Genomic DNA, 23,781 nt, shown 5'->3' on the forward strand with positions numbered 1-23,781 from the left:
TAATAAAGAAATTAACAATTCTTTAGAATATAATTATATGTTATTTATTTTTGGTGATTTCCGTCAGTGATAAGTATAATGTTTAAAGTGATTTAAAATTATACACTATGGAAATGTAGTCACAGAACCGACCCCAGGGGTGGCGCCAGGACCTTCCCGACGCGGGGGCTACATTCTCCGACGAGGGGGCTATGCAAGCATCACAAGGCTGGGGGCCAGAGGGCCGCCAAGGGCCCCCGGTGGGGGTCAAGGGGGCGAAGCTCCCGGAAGCAACGCGTTCTAGCGTCATTTGTGGTCATTTTAATCAGATTTAGGGTAGCCATTTTTTCCATTTTTTATAATGCATAAATAAAATACTGCGTGCAAAAAAAACGATGCGCGATGACTGTTTCAATCCATATTTTTCAATTTAAAAAATAAAAGTTCAAAGAAAATTTAGAAAAATAGAGTTGGAGGTCCTGGAAATTGGACTTATTATACTTCAAAACATGAAACAAAATATATAAGTCCCTATCATGGTTGTGACTGAGCTAAGAAATGTTTGAAAAATAGAGATGTTAGGTCCCGGAAAATGTACTTCTTGTACTTCGAAATATGACCAGCTTTATTGTTGGGGCTGAGCTAAGAAAATGTTTAAAACTAGAGCTGCAGGTCTTCAAAAAATTGCATTTTATACTTTGGAAACATCAGGCCCAGAGGCTTAAAAAACGCAACCGTAGACCTTTTTCAGTCGGGGAAATAAGTTTATTCCTCCCAAGTGTATGCCTGCGTACCATCTGGACTTCCGAGTGGTGAGAAATTCATGACATACAGGACATTGAAAATTTAATAACTTAGCTATAATAAGATGTTGGCTAAGCGAAAATGGCATGTTTTTTTGTTTAGTAATGGATGAAATATTTATTTTAGGTGCCCCACGGTACAGAAGGTTACTTGTAAATTAAAAAATTGGTGAACATACGAACAATTAACATAATTCGTTTTTGCTGTAGTGTAGCGTACGTCGACACAGTACACGACGTAACCGTCGGTAAACTTCGCCTGGAAAATAACTACAGTACACATTTTGGTCCCTGGATGGAACATGATATCACGACCCAACGTTGAACGATTCGTACAAAGGGATACCGCCAGACAAGTGCGTACCTATAGCTATTGTTTAGTAGTAAGTTAGATCGAATAATGAATGCATATAAAGTGCATAATATCACTCTGACGTACTCTCACGGTCCATGAAACGTCGAGGTTTTCTAGGCGCTGAAGCTACGAAGTGAACGCGAACGAATTATATTCCCCGACAAAAAGTACCCGAACCGTCGGTAAACTTCGCCTGGAAAATAACTAAAATTACACATTTTGGTCCCTGGATGGAACTTGATATCACGCGTCTCGACCCAACGTTGAACGATTCGTACAAAGGGATACCGCCAGACAAGTGCGTACCTAGCTAATGTTTAGTAGTAAGTTAGATCGCTGGCAATAATGAATGCATATAAATTGCATAATAGCACTCTGGCGTACTCTCACGGTCAATGAGACGTCGCGGTTTTCTAGGCGCTGAAGCTACCAAGGGAACGAACGCGAACGTTTTTTACTGTATATTATATTCCCCGACAAAAAGTACCCGTGTTCCCTTCGGTAACCGTCGGTAAACTTCGCCTGGAAAATAACTACATTACACATTTTGGTCCCTGGATGGAACATGATATCACGCGTCTCGACCCAACGGTGAACGATTCGTACAAAGGGATACCGCCAAACAAGTGCGTTCTAGCTATTTTTTAGTAGTTAGATCTCTGGCAATAATGAATGCATAAAAGTGCATAATAGCCCTCTGACGTATTCTCACGGTCAATGGAACGTCGTGGTTTTCTAGGCGCTGAAGCTATATGAAGTGAACGCGAACGTTTTTTACTGTATAGTTATATTCCCCGACAAAAAGTACCCGTGTTCCCCGACGGGGGGGGGGGGGGGGGAGCTAGGCTCCCCGACGAGGGGGCTAGAGCCCCCGTAGCCCCCCCGCTGGCGCCACCACTGACCGACCCGGGTTTAAGTGGGCAACGTTGTGCCTTAGTAGATGACCTAACCAGCTAATTACCAGGCACGACAAAATTAAATCTCATAAAGGAACTTAGCTGTAGGAGGTTTCCGGAACAATATTATAATTCAAATATAAACATCGCATATTTCATTATAGGTCTAAACAACAGCGGTCGTAAGAAAATGAACTTTCCGTGGTCCAATTTTGATGACAACATTAAAGGCAATTGTTTAGAAAAATGTTTGTTAATCCTCGATGCATATACATCATGTCAATAGAGAGACTGAAATTAGACTGCACACGAGTTATTATGGAACGCCGTTTACGCAACATTTCGATGATATGGATTTTATGACGCGATATGTGAATGAAATGCATCGATATGAATTGAATGGCGCGATAACATTTTCATATATCGCGCCATCCAATTCATATCGATGCATTTCATTCACAAATCGCGTCATACAATTCATATCATCGAAATGTTGCGTAAACGGCGTTCCATAAGTTATACATAAGTACAGTTAAGTTCTATCGTTGTGATTGATTTAGGATATTACCATTGATTTGCAACTTCCTATAGAGGGCCGCGGTGTTGGTAGAGATTGTTTGAACTTTATTGACAGAGCATTGACCATACTCGTACTCCGAAATTTTGTTTAGCTGCAGCAGTGACTGGGTGTAATAAACATCATTTCTTCAACATAAGCTAAGTATGTTTTAGATCAATATCATAATAGATAGTTAGGCCTACGACAATTTGTTTATGCCACTCTGTTGGTACAGAAAATATGTTTGATAGCTTAATACAATAAGGGGTGAGGAAAGGGTCGTTTCGCTTTTTTTTTGTATCTCCATTGAGATCCAGCCACTCCCACAGCATTGTCATTTTTTTCAGTAATTAATTTGCTTTTGGATTTGTATGTATGTATATATATATAAACAAATCAGGCAAAGAACGGTAATTCTAAACCGCCCGATGATATACTGAAATTTAATTGATTGTTTAAACGATAAAGATGAGGGAATCTGTGAGAATAATAATAATAATAATAATAATAGTTCATTCTTATAAAGCGCATATAAGCAAGCTCTCAATGCGCTGAACATTATTACCCCAGTCATTTGTTTTGGACCAAACACGTATGGAGCTAGTAATCAGCAAATTTGTGCCTTGATTAACCGGGTACCCACACACCTGGATAGAGAGTTTTGTAGAGCACTCTTCAATTCGAAACGGTGTAGTTTTGTTGTAAATACTAATGGAATAAGTGTACTATGTCCCACATACCTGCCTCAGCCAGTTCTGCGGTAGGGCCTACATAAACATGAGCTGCACTGACGAGAGCTAAGATAAGGTCTTGTCACACTATCAAACTAGTTTGTCCAAAAATTGTGTGCCCACATAAAGTTTGATAGTGTAGACAAACCTTGAGATTGAAACAGTAGGCCTACTGTATGTAGATTGCATAATAACCAATACCGTACTATATATTTCAGAAAGAATTATATGGAGTTAATAGCAGAGTTTAAATAATGGTCACGCGTAGATTGCATGGTGATCAAACGGTGATAAACGTTCACATTTACAGTATATCATAGACCTATTTATCTCATCAGATCTCATCGATTGCACTGAGGTCACTTAAGCTTCACTCAAACCATGGAGCTATAACATTTTATAAAATTTTAACAAACAACTAGATGATGCATATCGATTTAACCATAACCAATGAAATGACTTGGTATCAGGGCCGTGATGATCTAAACAATAGGTTTGCGGTTGTCTGGCGGTGTACTTTGTACGAATCATCTGTGGCCTAGCTCGCTCTAGTGCGGTATTGGCGTCAATATCGTATTACATCCAGGCTGCAGGGACCAAACATTTATATTTATTTTTTTCAGGTGAAAATCGGCAATTCATTTGCAACTCTTTCGTATTGCTCGACGTTATTCACAAATGAATTTTTCAATATATAAAATAACCTTTTATACTGCCTGGGGCACGTGTTTGGAGGATTTTCAGAGATGAGGTGACGGGTGTTGGGCATGTCGGGGATGAGGGGTCAAAATAAAATAAAGTTTAAGCAAAACAACATTGACAGATATGTAAACACTGATTCAAAGCTTCCACCATAAGGAACAAATTAAAGAAACCAAAAAAAAAAACAAAAAAAAAAAAAAAACAATAGAATATTAAAGACATACATATAATAATGGAAGGTTCTGTAATAATTATTTCCGCGCAAAAAAGTTTGTTCGATATTTCTATGCATCTTTTAGATATTTTTTACATACTTGTCAAAAATTGTGTCAAGATTAAAGTTTATTATTGAAAAAATGGTCATTACGCAGATGAATTTTTAGATCTACATTGACGAAGTTATTTTTAAATAATCCTATTTTAATTTCATCAAATATATTTGTATAACCAAGGCAATCTAACAAAAAAGCTAAGCAGCTCGCCTTGTCAAAATTGAAACTCATAAAGAGTTCTTTGATCTTGTGTCTGGCTGTGACAAATACCAACAGTAATATACCCATTATATCCGCGGAGTGGTGTCTGTTAATTAAACATCTGAGGGCTAATTGGTCGATCGAAAATTCAGTAAAACATTTTAGGGGGATCGTGTCGCAGTCAAAGATAAACCCTTTTGATCTCCAGAGCTGTTTTTTCATGCCTTTCAATGTTGTTTTGCTTAAACTGTATTTATTTTGACTTTATTGTAATGTTCAACCAAACCCTTTCCCGCATGAGAGTAAAAAGACCGAGATGCATTATTATTTCCCTTAACACTTGCATTTTGTATACTGTATTGTTATGAGGTCAAACCTTTTTTACTAAAGAGTATTCCTCTGCTACAAAAGAGTGTACCTGTGTTGTTATGAGGTCAAACCTCTGCTACAAAAAAGTGTACTTTATCAAGCCTTACTTCTGTTTTGTGTAAACTCCTTGAGAAGTTTATAAAAAATATATTAGGTATGTACCATCTTGAATCTAATAATTTATTGAGCAACCACTAACACGGGTTTTTTCGGTCCCGTCGATCCTGTCTTACCCAACCTTTAGAATGTTTACACAATGATAAGGACGATGGTGACCCAATTGATATTATCTACAGTATTTTGATTGCAGAAAGGCTTTTGACACTTTCCAAATTTATGGCTAACGGTATAAATTGTATTCTTCTCAAATGGATTTCAAATTTTCTTAGTTCTAGACGTCAATGTTTCCGTCAAAGGATCATTATCTCCATAGCTTCCCGTTTTCCGTGGTGTTGCCTCGAGGGCTCCGTCCTGTTTTATTAAGCGATAATTGTTCGCAGATGATGCCAAAATGTATAGACCAATACGTACCCCAAATGATGTAACATATACCTTTGTACGAATCGTGCTCAGCCCATCCGGTTTACGCGTGATATCGTGTTCCATCCAGGGACCAGAATGTTGTAGGCCTACTGTAGATTTTCCAGCCGAAGTTTACTGACGCGTTACGTCGTGTACTGTGTATCGACATCTGGGAAATAAACTGATTTCTCCAACGGAAAATGGTCTACGCTTGCGGACGCATTCCCCTTCAAAAAAGGGCAAACAGGGCCACTTTTTAGCCCTCTAGGCCTGATATTTTTTAAGTACAAGCGTAATTTTTGAAAACCTGCATCTACTTTCCAAAACTTTCTTAGCTCAGTCCCAATTATAGAGCTGGTCATGGATATTTATACATTTCGTTTCATATTTCGAAGTACAATACAGTCAGTGCATTGTGTCTCGCGCATTTACAATTTTCGCACCCCAGACAGCAACCAGCCTACGCTACGATATACCTCTTGGCCCATGGCTAGGTTTTACGTTCGCGTATACTTTCTATGATAGGCATATTGAACTTCATTTTCAAAATTGAAACAATGGATTTACACAGTCATCGCATCGGATCTTGTGCAATGTGTTTTTCACACAGTATTTTATTTATGTACCATAAAAAATGGAAAAAGTTGGCTAACCTCTGATTAAAACGGCCTCAAATTATATAACGCATTATTTCCTGGGGATTCTCCCCCTGAACCCCAGCCTAAGTGATGCTCGCTTCACTCGCATAGCCTCCGTAAGTGAATTTAGCCCCCACATCGAAAAGATTCGGCGCAGAAATGCACAACTTTGTATGTTGGACTACGAAAACCACAACATAGTTATTGCTTAGGTGTATGGCGCGCCAAGCTGTCATTTATTCAAGCAATAGAGATATCTTAGTTTTTAATAGAGATATCTTAGTTTTAAATAGAGATATCTTAGTTTTAAATAGAGATATCTTAGTTTCAAATAGAGATAGCTCTATTAATAGAGATATCTCTATTAACAGAGATATCTCTATTTAAAACTAAGATATCTCTATTAAAAACTAAGATATCTCTGTTAAAAACTAAGATATCTTAGTTTTAAATAGAGATCTCTATTAATAGAGATATCTCTATTAATAGAGATATCTTAGTATCAGAAACAAATCGAATTCATTACCTTACCACATTGTTTCAAGTCCAACACTTAAAATTGTAAAAAAAACACGAGGAGCCCATACGAGTAATACTGATCTTTGCCTCCTTTTTTCGATTAAAGTAAGCAGTTGAAATCAGTGGGGCTCACACCCGTCGAAGACGTGTACTAATGTTGGTAAACAATCTATATATAAATTATGGTTATTTTTTACAAAGGTGAGCACAATGGAAAAACTTCGGTACAAATCTCCTCCTTTGATACGTACCTTATATATCTCAGATGTACCGCGAAACGTAGATTTGATAACATTTGATTCCACTATATATTGTTTCATATTTCTATCTTTGGAAGATATTATAAAGGATTTTATAAAAAAAAAATCTGATTTCATCGGTAGATTTTTAAAGCTCAGGTACAGGCATGAATTTTAAATATAATATCTGGTTAATTGTACATAAATCAAATATTTGTAACAGAAATCAAGAAAAAAAACATGAATTTCCCTTAATATGGTCAAATACAAAATTTGGCAATATTCTGCCATAAAAACCAGGAAGACCTTTTTCCAGTAGTTAGGTAGTTAACCTAATGTAATAACATGTCTGGTGACTCCCTAGAAGGTGAAAAAAGATGGTGGATATACGGTGGATTAGTTTTGCTATAGCATGAAAATAAAAATATAAAGTTGAATAAAAATATCAGAAATGTAAAATTCCAGTTATACTACCTATATTTAGTCATCGGATAACATTTTTTACCGCACCGTTTAGTTTTCATAGCTTTTTAAATTGCCTCTTTATTTACAAAATTTGTGTACAAAAGAATAGAGATTTTACTGTGATTTCACTTAAGAAAGTGCTTATTTTCAACAAGCTTGTGTGACACAAATAAAATCCCAAAAAATTATGAAACATAGGGGAAACTAGATCGATAATTATTGGAATGTATGATCAATAGAAATTTTTTGCCCGTACTCCGCGCGGTAGGAGTAATTTCCGGGTTCACGGTAAGGTGTGTCAATCACCTTGCAACTTCCTGCATGGTTTTTAGTCGCGTGGACGCGACTCTATAGCTCACTATGTCGGTCGGTCGGTCGGTCGGTCTGTCTGTCGGTCTGTCTGTCGGTCTGTCTGTCGGTCCGGTATCACTATGCGTTTTATTGCTTTTCTGTACTTTTTGAACTGTTTTGATGTCAACATGTGGGCATTTACGTGAAATTGTGCACCTCTTATTGTGAATGACGTTAGAGTTGCGCAACGAGATTTACGCGCGATTTAACGATTTTCTCAAAAACCAAATAACATTTTATATTGAAACTTTGCAAAAGTTTAATTTATATCAGGCGCTAACTTTCTGTTGTAAAAAAAAATGTGTGTTTTACACAAAGTTACGCGCGCACGCACATTTAAAATTTTAAAATGCGCAAAACTAATTTTTAATAAACAACTTTCTACGCGTTTTTTGTCATTTTGAGCAATTCAAAAATTCCCATACGCTCGCAAATTTTTACGCGCGTGTTGCGCACGTAGCGTTAAATACATACTTTTTTCGCGTGATTAAAGCTGATTGGGTGATTGGGTCACATTGGGTGCAATAGTACGCACTATTAAAAGATAACTTAATAGTACTTTTTTTGTGTACGAAAAAGAAAGTCTGTTCTCGTTTCGAAAATATTTATTTTTTATACTAATGCTTTTGAAATACAACAGCGCGACCTTTTTTGTACTATCGCCGCGAATTGAATGTTATGACTGGCATTGCGATGGGAGTACATTTTTGGAGAGATATAATAATGTACTAATTTAGCTCAAAAATGGCATTTAAATTAGCTTTAGATCATTTGTAGCATTTTGATTAATTAATGGAAACATCTCCAAAAGACGTGGAATCGTTGGAAAAAATATAATTAGCCTAGATAAGTTCCAGTTGCCTGTCGAAGTTTCGTATTCGGTATTGTTGTCTTTCAGCCTTGCTAGTTGGCCTAGACTAGGCCTGTTATTAGTATTAGGCTAGGCATAGGCGTTTTAGCCTTGGTAGGCCTGTGATTGTTTAGTCGTTTGTTGACATACGGTAATTAACAATACAGTAGGTGTGTTTATAACTCCATATAAATATAATATTTAATATAGGCCTATTATTAAAAATTAAATGTTACTGTTTTAAAGATGAAATGAAAATGAAGATTAATTGAATCAGACTTTGAATAGGTTATTTTGTAGTTTTAATAATCACTTTCATAGAAAAAAAAAAATGAAAAAAATAATGTTTTCAATTATAAAATAACATGATAAATGTAATAGTTATTAACTATATGTGACATTAAAATAGCATATTCAACCAAAAAAATTTTAACAATTTATTTTTCAGGAGGACAATACATTTTTAATCAATGAGAATCAAATGTAGGCATTGGCTAGGTCTAGGTACCTTATTTGATTCAAATGAATCTATTTAGATGTTATATAAAACAAATAATGAATGTTTTATCACATTCATGTAATGGTACAAACAATGGCTTTGGTGAATGATGAAATGTTATATTTCAACTCGGCTTCTCCTCGTTGAAACATCACCTCATGCCATTATTTGTACCATTACACTCATAAACATTCGTTATATAATAATATTATATGAATTTTTCGTCTTTTTCCTTTGTTTGTCTTATGTGGGTTCATCCCACTTTTATTTCCACTTTTATTTCCATCATTTTCATATAAATATAGTAATTTGTACATATTTTTTCTAACATTGTATTTTTCTTATCGTCTACATCGTTTACATACATTTTGTTGTTTTAATCATTTCTCTATCCATTATCATTACTCATTTTCTCTTATAATTTATACATATCATCTTTGTTAGTTCTCATAAATATTTTCTACATCTATTTCTTTCTTAATACATACATTATCATTTAACAATAATATTATTAACTTTTTTTATTAACCAAATTTTCTATTTACAAACATATTTTTTGTTTAAACATCTATCTACAAAAAGCTTTTCACACATTGGTTTTTTTTTCCAAATTTTTTATATTAAATTGATAGTTATACATGGATAAAGTATTATATTAAACCATTAAACTTACACACAATTTTTCTAGCAGTACATTCATACTAAATACTAAAGATGAGAACATTAAGTTAACAATAATGCTAGAACATTTTGTCACTAACTCCCTTTACGTATGTTTCCGAGCGGTTAAAAATAAACTCTCTTGTGACATAAAAGTAAACACACAAAATCAGTAAGCACTTTAAACAACAGCTTCACAATAACTTTTACAATCTTATATCCAACCTTCTTTAAAATAAATGCTTCAATCAAAAATCCTTCATCATACTTCCTCTTATATACAATTATGTTCATAACCTTCTAGATCTAGACTTCTTATTCTATTGGATTACAGTTTCTATTAATAGCACTTCTGGAATGTTCCTGATTGTTCTTATATTAATTATACATGGTTTCTTAAATCAAAACATATTCTAGAATGTCCACGTAGATACTATGATACTCTATCTGTTAGGAATGGTAATTTATTACACATTTAAATAACTGCATAAATAATTAATATAGTGAGATTAATACATTAATATTTGGCAATACACCATATTTGCAAAATAAGCCAAAATAATTTAATGTAATAATATTATTACACATTTAAATAACTGCATAAATAATTAATATAGTGAGATTAATACATTAATACTTGGTAATACACCATATTATTTGCAAAAATAAGCAAAAATAATTTAATGTCATAATATTATTACACATTTAAATAACTGCATAAATAATGAATATAGTGAGATTAATACATTAATATATTATGGTAATACAGTACACTTTATTTTCAAAATAAGCTAAAATAATTTAATGTAATAATATTATGAAATAAACTTACAACATGCCTAGTAGCAGGGTAACTTAGCACTTTTCTTGTGCACTTTGTGACAAAAGCACCAAATTTGGCACAAACCTTCTTTAGGGTATATCTAACAATCCTAGAAGGGGTGCCCAAAAATCGGAACAATTTAAGGACGTCATTTGGACCACGCCCTTTTTTTAGTATTACGTAATTTGGAGAAAACTTAAATTTCGTATATACATACCAAGTTTGGTATCAAATTAAAACTCATGAAATGTACATTGCAATACACACATACAAAATATATGATTTCTCTTCAGACGGAATATATAGGTCAAATAATGTAATTATCTGTCATATTGAAGGGGATTTAAATCAAAACGCGCCAATATTGTGCTATGTTATGAACATTGTACAGTAGTTATAAGAACCACAACATTAATTTTTGTAATAAAACTACTAATATATATTTATCCTGTACCAGTTACTTTCCTTTAACATAATATTAGGAACCACTGAAAAAAAGTATATAAAACATATACTGTATCAAACTTGGCTAAATAATCACTGGACTAAGTAAACAGGCAAAAGACCATTTGACTGACAATTATGGCGTTAGCATCCATAATAATACACGGAGGTGATTATCGACTTTACTTTTATGAAATTATTTATCTGGAAACAAACACTTATAATGGTACAGAGTTGCTAGATGACGAACAAGTTCCACGGCATGGGTAACAAAGACCAGTGCAAGAAAGACCTGCTGAACGGCACTTGCAGTTCCCTGAGCAAAAAGGCAATTCCCATCCACATTAGGGACATGAATACACTACCTGTAAACATCAAAGAAGATTTTAAGAAGTTCTGGGTTATTTAAAAAACAACAAGAAAGTTCTCCTGTATGCCCATTGACCAATCTCATGAGCAGAACAATGAATTAGTAAAAGGAACTGGGGGTGCAGTCGGACTTACAGAAAATCCAACAGCGTTTAAGAGGTGGATGGTGGCGGAGCCAGAACAAGCGAGACTGATTACAGAGTTCGAGAGTCAGTTCATGGTTTATCATCCGAATGACTTTCAGCAACGAGAACAAGGACTCTCTACCCAAGAAACATATAAAGTTCAGGTCAACAGGCTACACAAAACAATTTCAAATGCAGGCAACCCATTCCTCGATAATTGTTCAGAACTTCTGGTCTTGGATGCTCGAGATTGTGACAATGAAAGTCCAGTAGTGACAGTTCGTACAATTCAGGATGTAGGTACTACCCAGTACCAAAAATATTTCAAGGAAGTTATTCTCGACAGAAGTGTTGCAATTCAACAAGCCATCAAACACAATAAGCTGCCGTTGTTCAACACACCACGGTAAAAATCAGTGTCCAAAACAAAGCAACAAGTTAAGAGTTTAAAAAGTGACTGCAGCCTATTCAGTCGACTGTATATTGCAAGTCAATCTCGTGATGGAGATTTGGAAGACTTCTTCATGCATTAAAACCAGCCATGGCCACCCTCTTTGGCAGTAAATGGAAAGCTTCGACTACCAACTAAGAAGTCTGAGTTGCTACAGCATTTGGAGACTGAAGGCCAGCCTGAAACTCCTACATATTTTGACGTAAAGGTGTTTGACGGAGCTGCTATTGTCCATGCTCTTTCCAGCAACCATGCATTTACATGTTATGACTACGGTGATAAGGTGAGTACATTTCTTTGCATTCAGGATTGTATCTATTGTTTAACCACCACATAATTGGTCACTTCTATATGCGGATCGTTATTCTTGTATCATTTGTATGACAGGTCTTTCTACCGTGGACCAGACAGCAGCTGCAGAATAGTAACAGAATTGATATAGTGTGGGACACTTACAGAACAGATAGTCTTAAGCAGTCTACAAGAGAAAAAAAGAGGAAAAGGGGTCAGGAGGAAAGTTGGGGGACAAACAAAGATTCCATGGAATTTTTCAGACTTTCTGAAAGATCCAGTAAATAAAGAGGAGTTATTTAACTTTTTAACTACGAAGGTGTCTACCCATGATTACTCTGACTGCAAAGAAGTTTACATTACATCAGGTAAGTTTTATTATGATACATACTAATTTATTTTGTTTGTAACCAAACGATTAATTTACTTATACAGTTTCGTACCAATAATTAATTTAAAAGGCATATTAGATTAGTATGTAATTCTTGATATATGTCCTGTAGGCGAGTCTGATGTATCCCGGACATCTACTCAGCCTATGTCAATCTGCAACCATGAAGAGACCGACTCCAGGATGTGCATTAAAAGGTAGCAGGGTTATTTTGGTGCGTACAGTTGATACTGATGTCATTGTTATCCTGGTTGGTATTTTCTGCAATCTAATAGCCTGTTATCCTGGTACGTGTATCTGGGTCGCATTTGGCATGGGTAAGCACTTCCAATATTTTAATATAAATACCATCTGCCATAACCTAAGAGAGGATAAGTCAAGAGAGCTGCCAGTTTTCCATGCATTTACTTCCCAGTTCTTCGGAAAAGCAAAACACTCCGCATGGGAGACGTGGAACTCATTTCCAGCAGTCACAGAAGCCTTTCTTTTCATGGCACATCACCTTTTCAAATCTCTAGGAGTCAACTCATCTCAATTCCAGTTGCTAGAGGAGTTTACATGTCATCTATACTACAAGACTTTAAGAAGTGTTACAAAGCTAAGACAAGATCTTTTTTTAAGAAAGGCACGGACAATGGACAACATTCCTCCTACACAGGTAAGGGGAGCAATTGTGGTTTAATAATTTATTATCAGGTTCATTTTTTTTCTTTCATTAAAAGGTAACACCAATCTTTAAATTGTTTATTGCAGGATGCACTTTTACAGCATTCCAACAGATCCATATACCAAGCAAGCAATTGGACCACCAGTCTACAGCCACAGCAGAATGCTCCATCACCAGTACATGGACACCAGTCTGGACCATACTACCTGAAGCATCCAAGGCATGTGTAGGGAATTGCTAAAGTGTCGCTGCAGGGAACTGCAAGTGCCGTTCAGCAGGTCTTTCTTGCACTGGTCTTTGTTACCCATGCCGTGGAACTTGTTTGTCATCTAGCAACTCTGTACCATTATAAGTGTTTGATTCCAGATAAATAATTTCATAAAGTAAAGTTGATAATCACCTCCATGTATTGTTATGGATGCTAACGCCATAATTGTCAGTCAAATGGTCTTTTGTCTGTTTACTTATATATATATGTTTTATATACTTTTTTTCAGTGGTTCCTAATATTATGTTAAAGGAAAGTACGGTAACTGGTACAGGATAAATATATATTAGTAGTTCTATTACAAAAATAAATGTTGATGTTCTTATAACTACAATGTTCATAACATAGCACAATATTGGCGCGTTTTGATTGAAATCCCCTTCAATATGACAGAAAATTACATTATTTGACCTATATATTCCGTCTGAAGAGAAATCATATATTTTTTATGTGTGCATTGCAATGTACATGTCATGAGTTTTAATTTGATACCAAACTTGGTATGTATATACGAAATTTAAGTTTTCTCCTAATTACGTAATACTAAAAAAAGGGCGTGGTCCAAATGACGTCGTTAAATTGTTCCGATTTTTGGGCACCCCTTCTAGGATTGTTAGATATACCCTAAAGAAGGTTTGTGCCAAATTTGGTGCTTTTGTCACAAAATGCACAATCTTCATAAAAAATGGAAGTTAGCAACCCTGCTATAGTGTGTGTACCATTTAAAGATATTTTGAATAAAAAAATGCAATTTAGTGACCCCTAAAAGTCTCGCGTCCTGGGACAGTAAATTACCCGTATGGGATACAGGCAACGTCTTCAAGGGATTAAAATAATTTTAAATTTTATCCATGGGTTTTTACAGACTGGCTTATTGAGCTCAGTTAGTTTAACTAAATGTAAATTATATATTAAAAACACCAGAACATGCCCTATTTCAGGAGTTCGAACTTCTACTTCCTGTGTAGGAAAAAACGATTTAGTTTATGTAACCAAGGATGGTTCTGGTATTATTCCTCCCAGTGACAATTTTTCAGGGGTCATAGTATTATGAATTATGTAGAGGATAAATATGGATCTTGTAGATTTAAGATGTTACGTTATTATTACTATGTACTTTATTTATTTATTATTTCAGTCCTTGTTGAAATTGCCCCACGCGGGATGAATAAAGAATTTGAATTGAATTGATGATAACGTAAACCGCAATATATAAATATAAATAGTATAAATAATTTCTTATATTTACAGTCACACTCTAGAAGGAGTTCCTTAAACGAACTACTGCTGTTGCATATTATTTTACATACGTTTGACAAGTTTTCTCGGTGCGGTTCAAATCAGCGGGGCTTACACCCGTCGAAGACGGGTACTAACTCTAGTATCTTATATAATATCCAGAATCTGAATTGTTTCATCAACCTAATTTAAACTACATGGTCTCTTAATTTTAACATTTTTTCCAATCCAAATGGCGTTTGTTTTCTTTTTATTCAAAGTCATACCAGACACCTTACACAAATTAGTAACAATATTTAAACCAATCTCTATGCTTTCTTCGTTTCCTACAAAGAGCACAGTGTCATCCGTATATTAATATTAGGTAAAGATATACCTTTATAACCTGTATCATTTCTTATATTGCAAGTCATGACTTCCACAACAGGTATAAAGAGTAGCGCCGACAATGGGAAACCCTGTCTAATTCCATATTCCATTTCGAAACTTTCTAACGTCGAACCACTATTAATGATAACACATTCTGTCTTATTATTTTGTTTGTAAATGGGTCTCTAGCGATATTTCGAATTGATCGCCATCAATTTGGAATAATCAGAAGAATCAAAAGGATAATCAACAACTGCCTGTTCGAGATGTCGGATACTCTTTATAAAGGCGCTGACAAGCCAAACACTGGTTGCAACTTACTTAATTAATGATGCTTCTGACAATGCCTAATTATTCAAATTTAAGTATGTTGACGATCAAAGCTTTGTTGAGGTCCGTCGTGTTGATCATCCTACTTAAATATGTTGATTCGGACATTTACGTTCTAGACAACTATATGCCAACTTTATAACAAATATTTAAAGCCATGAATTACAAGCTTATTTCAGAATCACCCACCCGTCCCTCCAAACTTAGTCATGGGGATAGGTAGTAAAATGCTGGATTTAGTTCCCGGAATAAAAAATGATTGGTATTCATATTCATGGCAATTTTGAAGAGGGATATATTGTTTGTAGTATGATTTCAAATATTAGTCGTAAAGGATCTATTGGTCGTTTAGCTTGTCTTCTGTGGACGAAAATCAGTCAAATCGGTCGCAATTAGTCGAGGTAAATGTGATTTAGTCACAGATTTAGTTCATTTTCAGAATTAATTGACTTTTTGCAACGTGATTTCACTTTCTAAAATCATTTGTAATTAAATTGTTTTTTTGCAATTTGGATTTACTGTATTTCGTAATTATATTGATGTTTAGGATGACGACTGAGCCTGCACCGTACGGTCATGAAGATACCAACACAGACGATAGACCATCCCGCTTCAAAAAGGCAATATCTGGAGGATTCAGTGTTGCTGAAAAGATTGCCCACTACGATGCATGGGCAAATACGTATGACGAGGTATAATATTGTGAACATAATGGGCACAATTTATTAGCGTTTGTTGAACGCGCGAGAGACAGATTTTAAGTCTGTATATAGATAACCTGACAGAATTACTTTCTTGAGTTAGTCTCGGAAGCATAATACATTTATATTATACTTTTTCCTTTTAAGGATATGAGGTCATATGGTTTTACCGGACCAGAAATAGCTGTCGAATATATGAAGAGGTATTTTAAAGATACTAGCGGCAAATATTTGGATTGTGGAGCCGGTACTGGACTTTTAGGTGTACATGTACGTTTTTTTACTCTTCTTAGATGTAGTCCTAAACATACTATTAGAAATTTTACAGAAAATTACAAAACCTTTTCTTTTAAAACAAAAACGGGTTCACAACTCACTTTACAGTTACTTGAAGTTAGATTAATATAATCTATCGTTCAATTTCTTTTCTTTGTTGACTAGATTAAGGAGTTGGGGTACACAGACTTCCACGCACTCGATGCATCCAGCGTGGCACTGGAGAAGGCAAAATCCAGACAAGCATATACTAAATTTATTGAAGAATTCATTACTACAGGGAAACTTAGCATAGAAACAGGTATGACAGTTAGTAACGGAGGGATAATCAGACTTTGTTTAGTCGTTTAGGTCGGTCTACCAACATTTGCTATTATATGGATTTAGTTGTGAGACTCGCTTCTTGATTGTAATCACTCCCCGAGAAAACCTCAAAATGTTACACTCCAAACTTAATGCTAAGACAAAAATGATGAAGATGGTTTTGGTAGTTGGAGTTGCTGACAAAAATGTGTCAGAATTTAAAAGTCGACAATAACTTTCTTTTCCCGAATTCTAGATACATATGATGGTTTGGTGTGTTGTGGTTGTTTTGTTCCTGGGCATTTAGAACCAGATTGTGTTGAAGATTGGTGCCGTATTGTTAAACCAGGTACCGATAAAATGATGTGTTCACCAGTTGATTAAGTAAATTTGTTAGACTTTATCTGAATATATATAACTAGCATTTTATTAGACCTTAGATTTTGGAAAATTTGGAGCATTTAATAGATATTTGAGCGACTGACACATTATGATGACTACGTCACCTAAATAGAAATTCCATCGCGTTATGCACCCTACTTCATGTGGTTTCCCTTCAACGACTGTGTGTTTTATGTCAGTATGCTCACGATGTAGACTCATAATTATTGAAATCAATAGCATATTAACATAATGTAACTTATCTGAACCTGCAATCCGTATATTTAGTCAGCCATATTCAGCCATGTTCTTCGTCATCTAAATTACATTTATAATTTATTTCAACTAAAGTTACTAAACAAACAAAATAACTGCAAAAATGCCCTGTTTTCGAAGTATTTCCCGCCATTTTTAAGTATAAATAATTTGAGAAAAGAAAAATTGACACCCCCAAAATAAAAAAATAATAATTGAAAATTGTGTCCGATATTTTTCAATAATGTACTTTTGAAATATATTAATTTGAAAATAAAATACTACATGAACTTTTATAAGGAAAAACAAAAACCCGTTTTGGTCAATTACTCAAAAGTAGCTTTTTGTAGATACCCCTTTTCTCAAAGTACATAGTAAGGGTTTTCATGTTGAAGCTCTATTCCATTTTAAAAATAAATTATCTGAATATTTTCGTTTGCTTCATTAGGTGGAATTGTGTTCATTGTGTTGTGCCAACGATGGCTATCGCAAGAACCAGCTTACAACGAAGGGAAACTTGAGGGTGCCTTCCAGAAACGTGTCGACGAATGCAAATGGGAGTTAGTTGTTAGAGAACAGAGAGATAAATATCTAACCGAGGATGTAGCAGAAGTATTTGTTTTTAAAGTGAAATAACAAATGTGTAACACTTCATGTCAAAACGATGTTTTAAATGGTAATATAATAATTAATTTAGATATTATACATAATAATACATTTTAGAAACGTTGAAAATGATGAGATATGTGAGAGCTAAAATAAAATTAAAATTCTTTTCTGGGCTTTCATGGTTGGTATGTTCGATTGGCTCTAACCGCTCACACCAGTGATAAATACTGAAATTACTAAGAATATAGGAAAGTTTCTTCTAGTTCGATTCTCACCGAGAAATGATGTATAATTATATATTGTACACCGTTGAAGGTATTACTTTAATCAATCAGATGAATATAAATGTTCGGAAAATGAATGAATAAACAAAATATGGAATTGACTGATCTTGTGGTTTCTTACCTTAGTGTCATCAAGTGATCTATGCAGAAAAGTAAAAAACAGTTATTTTAACACCTGTAGTTATTTCTTTTTAAAATAGCCCTCTAAACAAAACAAATTCAAATTCTCATTTTTTGAAGAAAAAAAATGTATATCATAAAATTTGCAGTTTCTATAATTATGGATAAAACAGGAATGTTTTTAGGGTAGTAGGCCTACTTACTGTAAGTTAGTACTTGTATGTTGTGCCATATCAACACCAACACATTAATATTACAAGCACAACACCTTATATATCGTATCAACATACATTCCAAATACTGCAATCAAATGTGAGCAATGGCATAAATGCACATTTTTTTTTGTCAAAAATATATTCTAGAAAAATGATAGTATAGTTTTTTTATTTTATTCAGTTGACAACCAACATGATGACCAACATGGCGATGAAACCGCCACTAACAAGTTAAATCTAAACATAATAAACTATAATAATACATTCAAATATGCAACAATAACATTATAGAGATTTAACAATTTTACATCTTTTAAAATTTAATCATTTTAAATAATAAAATAAATCAAGTATAGTCAGGTTCAAAGATAAAAACGTTGTTGCCAAATCTGTAACCCCGTGGCGGGTCTTTTATGGACCTTTACAAGGTGGCGGCCAACATATTCAAATAACTTATACTTTCTTAATGGCTGGTGTTACAGGTTTCATTTTAGTGTCAAATAATTCACAACATATATCTATTATTACATAGCCTATGTAAATACGTGGACGTGATTAGTTGAAACTGTATCACTTTACTACTGCTGCGAGGATCGTAAATCGTATTATTTCCTCGAGTACGATGATATTGACACGACAACCACTCGGGAATGATATTGCTCTCGAGAATTATCCTCAGCTAGCGCTTCGGAAGCAAAATACCATTCCCTCGAGGCTGTCAAACCTTATATTTTACCTCTATGCAGGCAATATCTGCATAATATTCACTCTAATACAACATTTTGTCCAAAAAGGGCTGCAGCTACCATTTCTGACATTTTGAGTTTTGACCTTTTCCTCTTATAAACTATTACTGTAATGCAAATTGTTCAGGTCATATATATTAATATTTGATCTAGTGAACTTTTTTGTCCAAAAGTGAACGGAAATATTTTATTGACCTTGACCTTCTATCTCGATAACTACTGGCCATAGAGATATGTATTTGGTCTTAAATTGTTCAGAACATTATATTCATTCTAATAAAACATTTGATCAATATGTGGTCAGAAATGACTGCATTTACCTTTGACCTCGGATTTCTTGTATCTCAATATATAGTGGTCACAGAAAAATAACATTTGACTTAAAATGGTTAGAATATATATTTTTATATTCATTATTACAAACATGTTGTGTCAAAAAGTGCATAAAACCGACGTAATTTGTTTTCACTTGTAGTGAGGATGTGATTTCTGACATAATTCCGTAATTCTATTTCTTAACACAGTTGGTTTTGTTTTAATATGGGGATTGAAAGAGTCTGATGATTGACGAAAAGTATCTAAAAGTATGTTCACAATGCAATTTTGTAGATAGACAATACTGGTATGAACACGAGTCTGAAAAAATACCGGTCTAACAAGCTATAATTCTAGTAACTATCGGACAAAATGTTTGTTATAATGAAAATAAAAATATATATGTTCCGCCCAAATTAAATCAAATGTTATCTTTCTGTGATCAATATATATGAGATACAATAAAGCCGAGGTCAAAGGTCAATTCAGCCATTTCTGGCCATAATTTGCTAAGATTTTACATTAGAATGAATATAAACAATTTGCAACAATTTCAGACCAAATAGGCCTACATGTCTCTATGCCCAGTAGTTATCGAGATAGAAGGTCAGGGTCAAAAGTCAATAAAGCCATTGTTGGCCTCATATTGATAAAATGTTTCATTATAATTAATTTTAACATATGTTCTGAAGAATTTAAGACCAAATACATGTCTCTATGACCAGTAGTTATCGAGATAGAAGGTCTGGGTCAAAGATCAATAACAATATTTCCATTCAGTTGAAACTGTTGTAAACTGAATGCTTAAACATTGACGCGCGCTGTCATTGGCGTCGAAGTAAAGCTAAATTATTTTTTGTTCTAAAGAATTATGGAACGAATTCTATGTCTCTACCTGTTGAATGCTTTAACAATAAACGCGTATGTCATTGGGGTATTGAAGATGAATATACATCAAACGAATGCTATTGTTTAAACGGCTTATTTAGTTATTTATTAGTTATGTATTATACCCGTCTACTACCTGTTGAATGCTTAAACAAAATGATGCGCGCTTTGCCAGATTAGATTATCGTCGACAAAGAGATGGTTTATTGCACAGGATTGCTGTTTCCAATCGTCATAAATGCTTACACAATAAACGCGCGGGCTGTCTCCTTGCGGTATTGAAGATAAGCTTTTCATTAATTTTTTTTCTAAAGCATTATCGAACGAATACAATGGTTTCTACCTATTGAATGCTTAAAAAAATGATGCGCGCTTTGCCAGATTAGCTCTATCTTACTTCAACCTTAAATTCCCTACATAAACTCTAAAGCTAATGAAATACTCACTCATGCTGCTATTCACTCTATCATGATGCACCGATCCTTTATTGAACTAGTGCCATTCAGGTTTTGCTAATCCTTTTTAAAAGATGCCTCATTCCTTCACGTTCATAACCAAAGCCCATCGCCATTTGCATACACGAAATTGTACATGGTATATGCATAATAGTGAAACGTGTTGGTGTACAAACTGTTGTCACTGTTTTGTAACATAACCTTTTGTAAAATGTATTTTTTTTTAAATTGTTTTTATGCATAGAATTAGTGTATAATTATTGATATAATTCGTTATTTTAAATAGGCTAAATTAAAAAAAATAATAATTAAAATCTGAATCATCACTGTTAAAAATGTCTAATGTGAATTTGAATAAAGGTGACGTAGGCCAGACAAAAATGATAGACCGGATTTTAACATGTCATATACATGGCTGCAGTCGCTTGCTCAAATTTGAGTTAGTGTTTACCGACCGACCGACCAAACGATCATCCAACCGACCGAAATAGTGAGCTGTATTGTCGCGTTTGCACCAATAAAGGTGGTATAAGATGTGTTGCATACAAAAAATGAATGTGGATGTTACCTGCAAAAAGAAGCATACAAACAGGACAGGTGTTGTTGTTCAGTACATACGTAGCCGTATCACGCCTAACGACAATAAAATACACTGCTGTACCCCATGTCTGCTGACGGTAACACACCCAGAGCACCTAACTCCTAAATATTAACATAAGCTAACTAACCCTATAATCTCTCTAAATGCAAAGAGATATTCCGTGTGCAATATGTGATGAAAGTTGGCAACTTGTCTAAATATCTTTAGTAGGTCAAAAAAACCAGAAAAACGTTGTTGCCAAATCTGTAACCCCGTGGCGGGTCTTTTATTGACCCTTAAAAGATGGCGGCCACAATATTCAAATAACTTATATTTTCGTAATGGCTGGTGTTACAGGTTTCATTTTAGTGTCAAATAATTCACAACAACGATGATATTGACACGACAACCACTCGGGAATGATATTATGCTCCATCGAGAATTATCTTCAGCTAGCGCTCGGAAGGATAAATTCCCTTGAGCAAAATATCATTCCCTCGAGGATGTTAAACCTTATATTCTACCTCTAAGCAGGCAATATCTGTAAAATATATTTACTCTAATACAACATTTTGTCCAAAAAGGCCTGCAGCAAAGGTCAATTCAGCCATTTCTGGCCACAATTTGCTAAGATTGTTCATTAGAATGAATACAAACATATGTCCGCAACAATTTAAGACCAAATACATGTCTCTATGACCAGTAGTTATTGAGATAGAAGGTCAGGGTCAAAGGTCAATGAAGCCATTTCTGGCCACATATTTATAAAATGTTTCATTAGAATTTTTTACATATGTTCCGAAGAATTTAAGACCAAATACATGTCTCTATGACCAGTAGTTATCGAGATAGAAGGTCTGGGTTAAAGATCAATATAACAATATTTCCTTTCAGGTCTCTCGGTTGAAGTTGTCATTGCATTGTAAACTGTTGTAAACTGAATGCTTAAACATTGACGCCGTGGGTAATTTCCCCGATTAATCGTAATCAAAATGGTACTTGGTTTGGTTTACTAGCGTGCCTGCTCCCAACCGGTACATCCATTCATAGAAGCCTTAATGAAGTAAGCCTACCTGATCTGAAGTCAAGTTCAATATTGAATATCGAAACGTGGCAGGCTGAAGGCGCTTGACCTTTGACAAGATCGCCTAAAATTGTTTAGTATATTAACTTTACAATACTTAGTGTTGTATATTCTGGTACAGCCACTCCATAATCTCTTTGCTTTTCTTCCTCTTACATCTATATTTTTTTAATTTATACCAACAACTATCTTTTTATTAATATTATAATAACTAGAAGGTGAGCTCGCTTCACTCGCTCTCCCTCTAGGAAGTGTAGACGATGGTTCTCGAAATGATAAAAATGTTCTCCTTGTACGTTTTCTGTCGGTTACCATTAATGAAAATGCTTGACATTCGTAAAACTAAACTACTCTGTTTCACAGTGTTTTAGATGATTAATAACATTTAAAGTATAGTGTTTGGTAGGGCCCTTTGGGGAGGCAGAGTTCATTTGAGGGAGGTGCTTATTCGAGGGATATATGTTAATTTTTTTAGTTTTAATAATATGGTAACATTTATAATCAAATGAAATCCTCTAATAGTATGGAAGTGGTAAAAAGAATAACAAATGCTTGGTGAATTGTAGATAACAGTGATAAATAGTATATTTGTGTTATTATAAATGTGGATGGACGTTTATTAGATAGTTGGGTTGGGGGGGGGGGGGAATTATTATTCAAAGTGATGTTTTATTGGAGAGGCGTTTATTCAAACAAATACCATCCTAATAATTATTAATACATTATTTAATTTAAACATCTTTTGAAACTAGTTGCAGAGTGGGCCCAAGAAAGAATACATTACGGCTTGCAACATGGGCAGAAATCTCGGTCCTAACGGGACACAGATAGCCTACAATTATTCCTGCCAGCTTACTCAATAAAACTCAGCTATCGGGAATTCACTCGATTTTAAACAAAATGTCTTATCAATATCATCAAATCTCCCTATGTAATTTTTAATACTATTTCCCATAATATATTCCGATTTTTTATGGCGTATATTTAATTTGATCTTTATTAATTTGCAGTATAATTTTTATTTTTTAACTACTGTACCTTAACACACGCGCGGTCCGTTCCTAAAATAAACAAAAATTTAAATGGCTATGACTAACGGCCAACTTAAGCTCCAGTCCTACTATCTGTTTTTTCTTCCTTCTTCCAAAGGGACACTGTATTGATTGATGGAAAGTGCCTGTTTCCAGACACC

At 34.6% G+C, this 23,781-nt stretch overlaps 1 protein-coding gene across 1 annotated transcript; it reads left to right on the forward strand.

The window, feature by feature from the left end:
• Positions 1-11,965: 11,965 nt before the first annotated feature.
• On the forward strand, positions 11,966-18,175 carry LOC140061225 (uncharacterized). Its single transcript, XM_072107734.1, has 8 exons — positions 11,966-12,481; positions 12,617-13,162; positions 13,258-13,391; positions 15,925-16,069; positions 16,226-16,348; positions 16,520-16,655; positions 16,914-17,006; positions 17,742-18,175. The coding sequence occupies exons 1-8, from the start codon at positions 12,443-12,445 to the stop codon at positions 17,927-17,929; spliced, it is 1,404 nt and encodes a 467-aa protein (XP_071963835.1). The 5' UTR covers positions 11,966-12,442; the 3' UTR covers positions 17,930-18,175.
• Positions 18,176-23,781: the final 5,606 nt, after the last annotated feature.

The sequence above is a fragment of the Antedon mediterranea genome, chromosome 10, assembly GCF_964355755.1.
Source record: "Antedon mediterranea chromosome 10, ecAntMedi1.1, whole genome shotgun sequence".
Lineage (NCBI taxonomy): Eukaryota > Metazoa > Echinodermata > Crinoidea > Comatulida > Antedonidae > Antedon > Antedon mediterranea.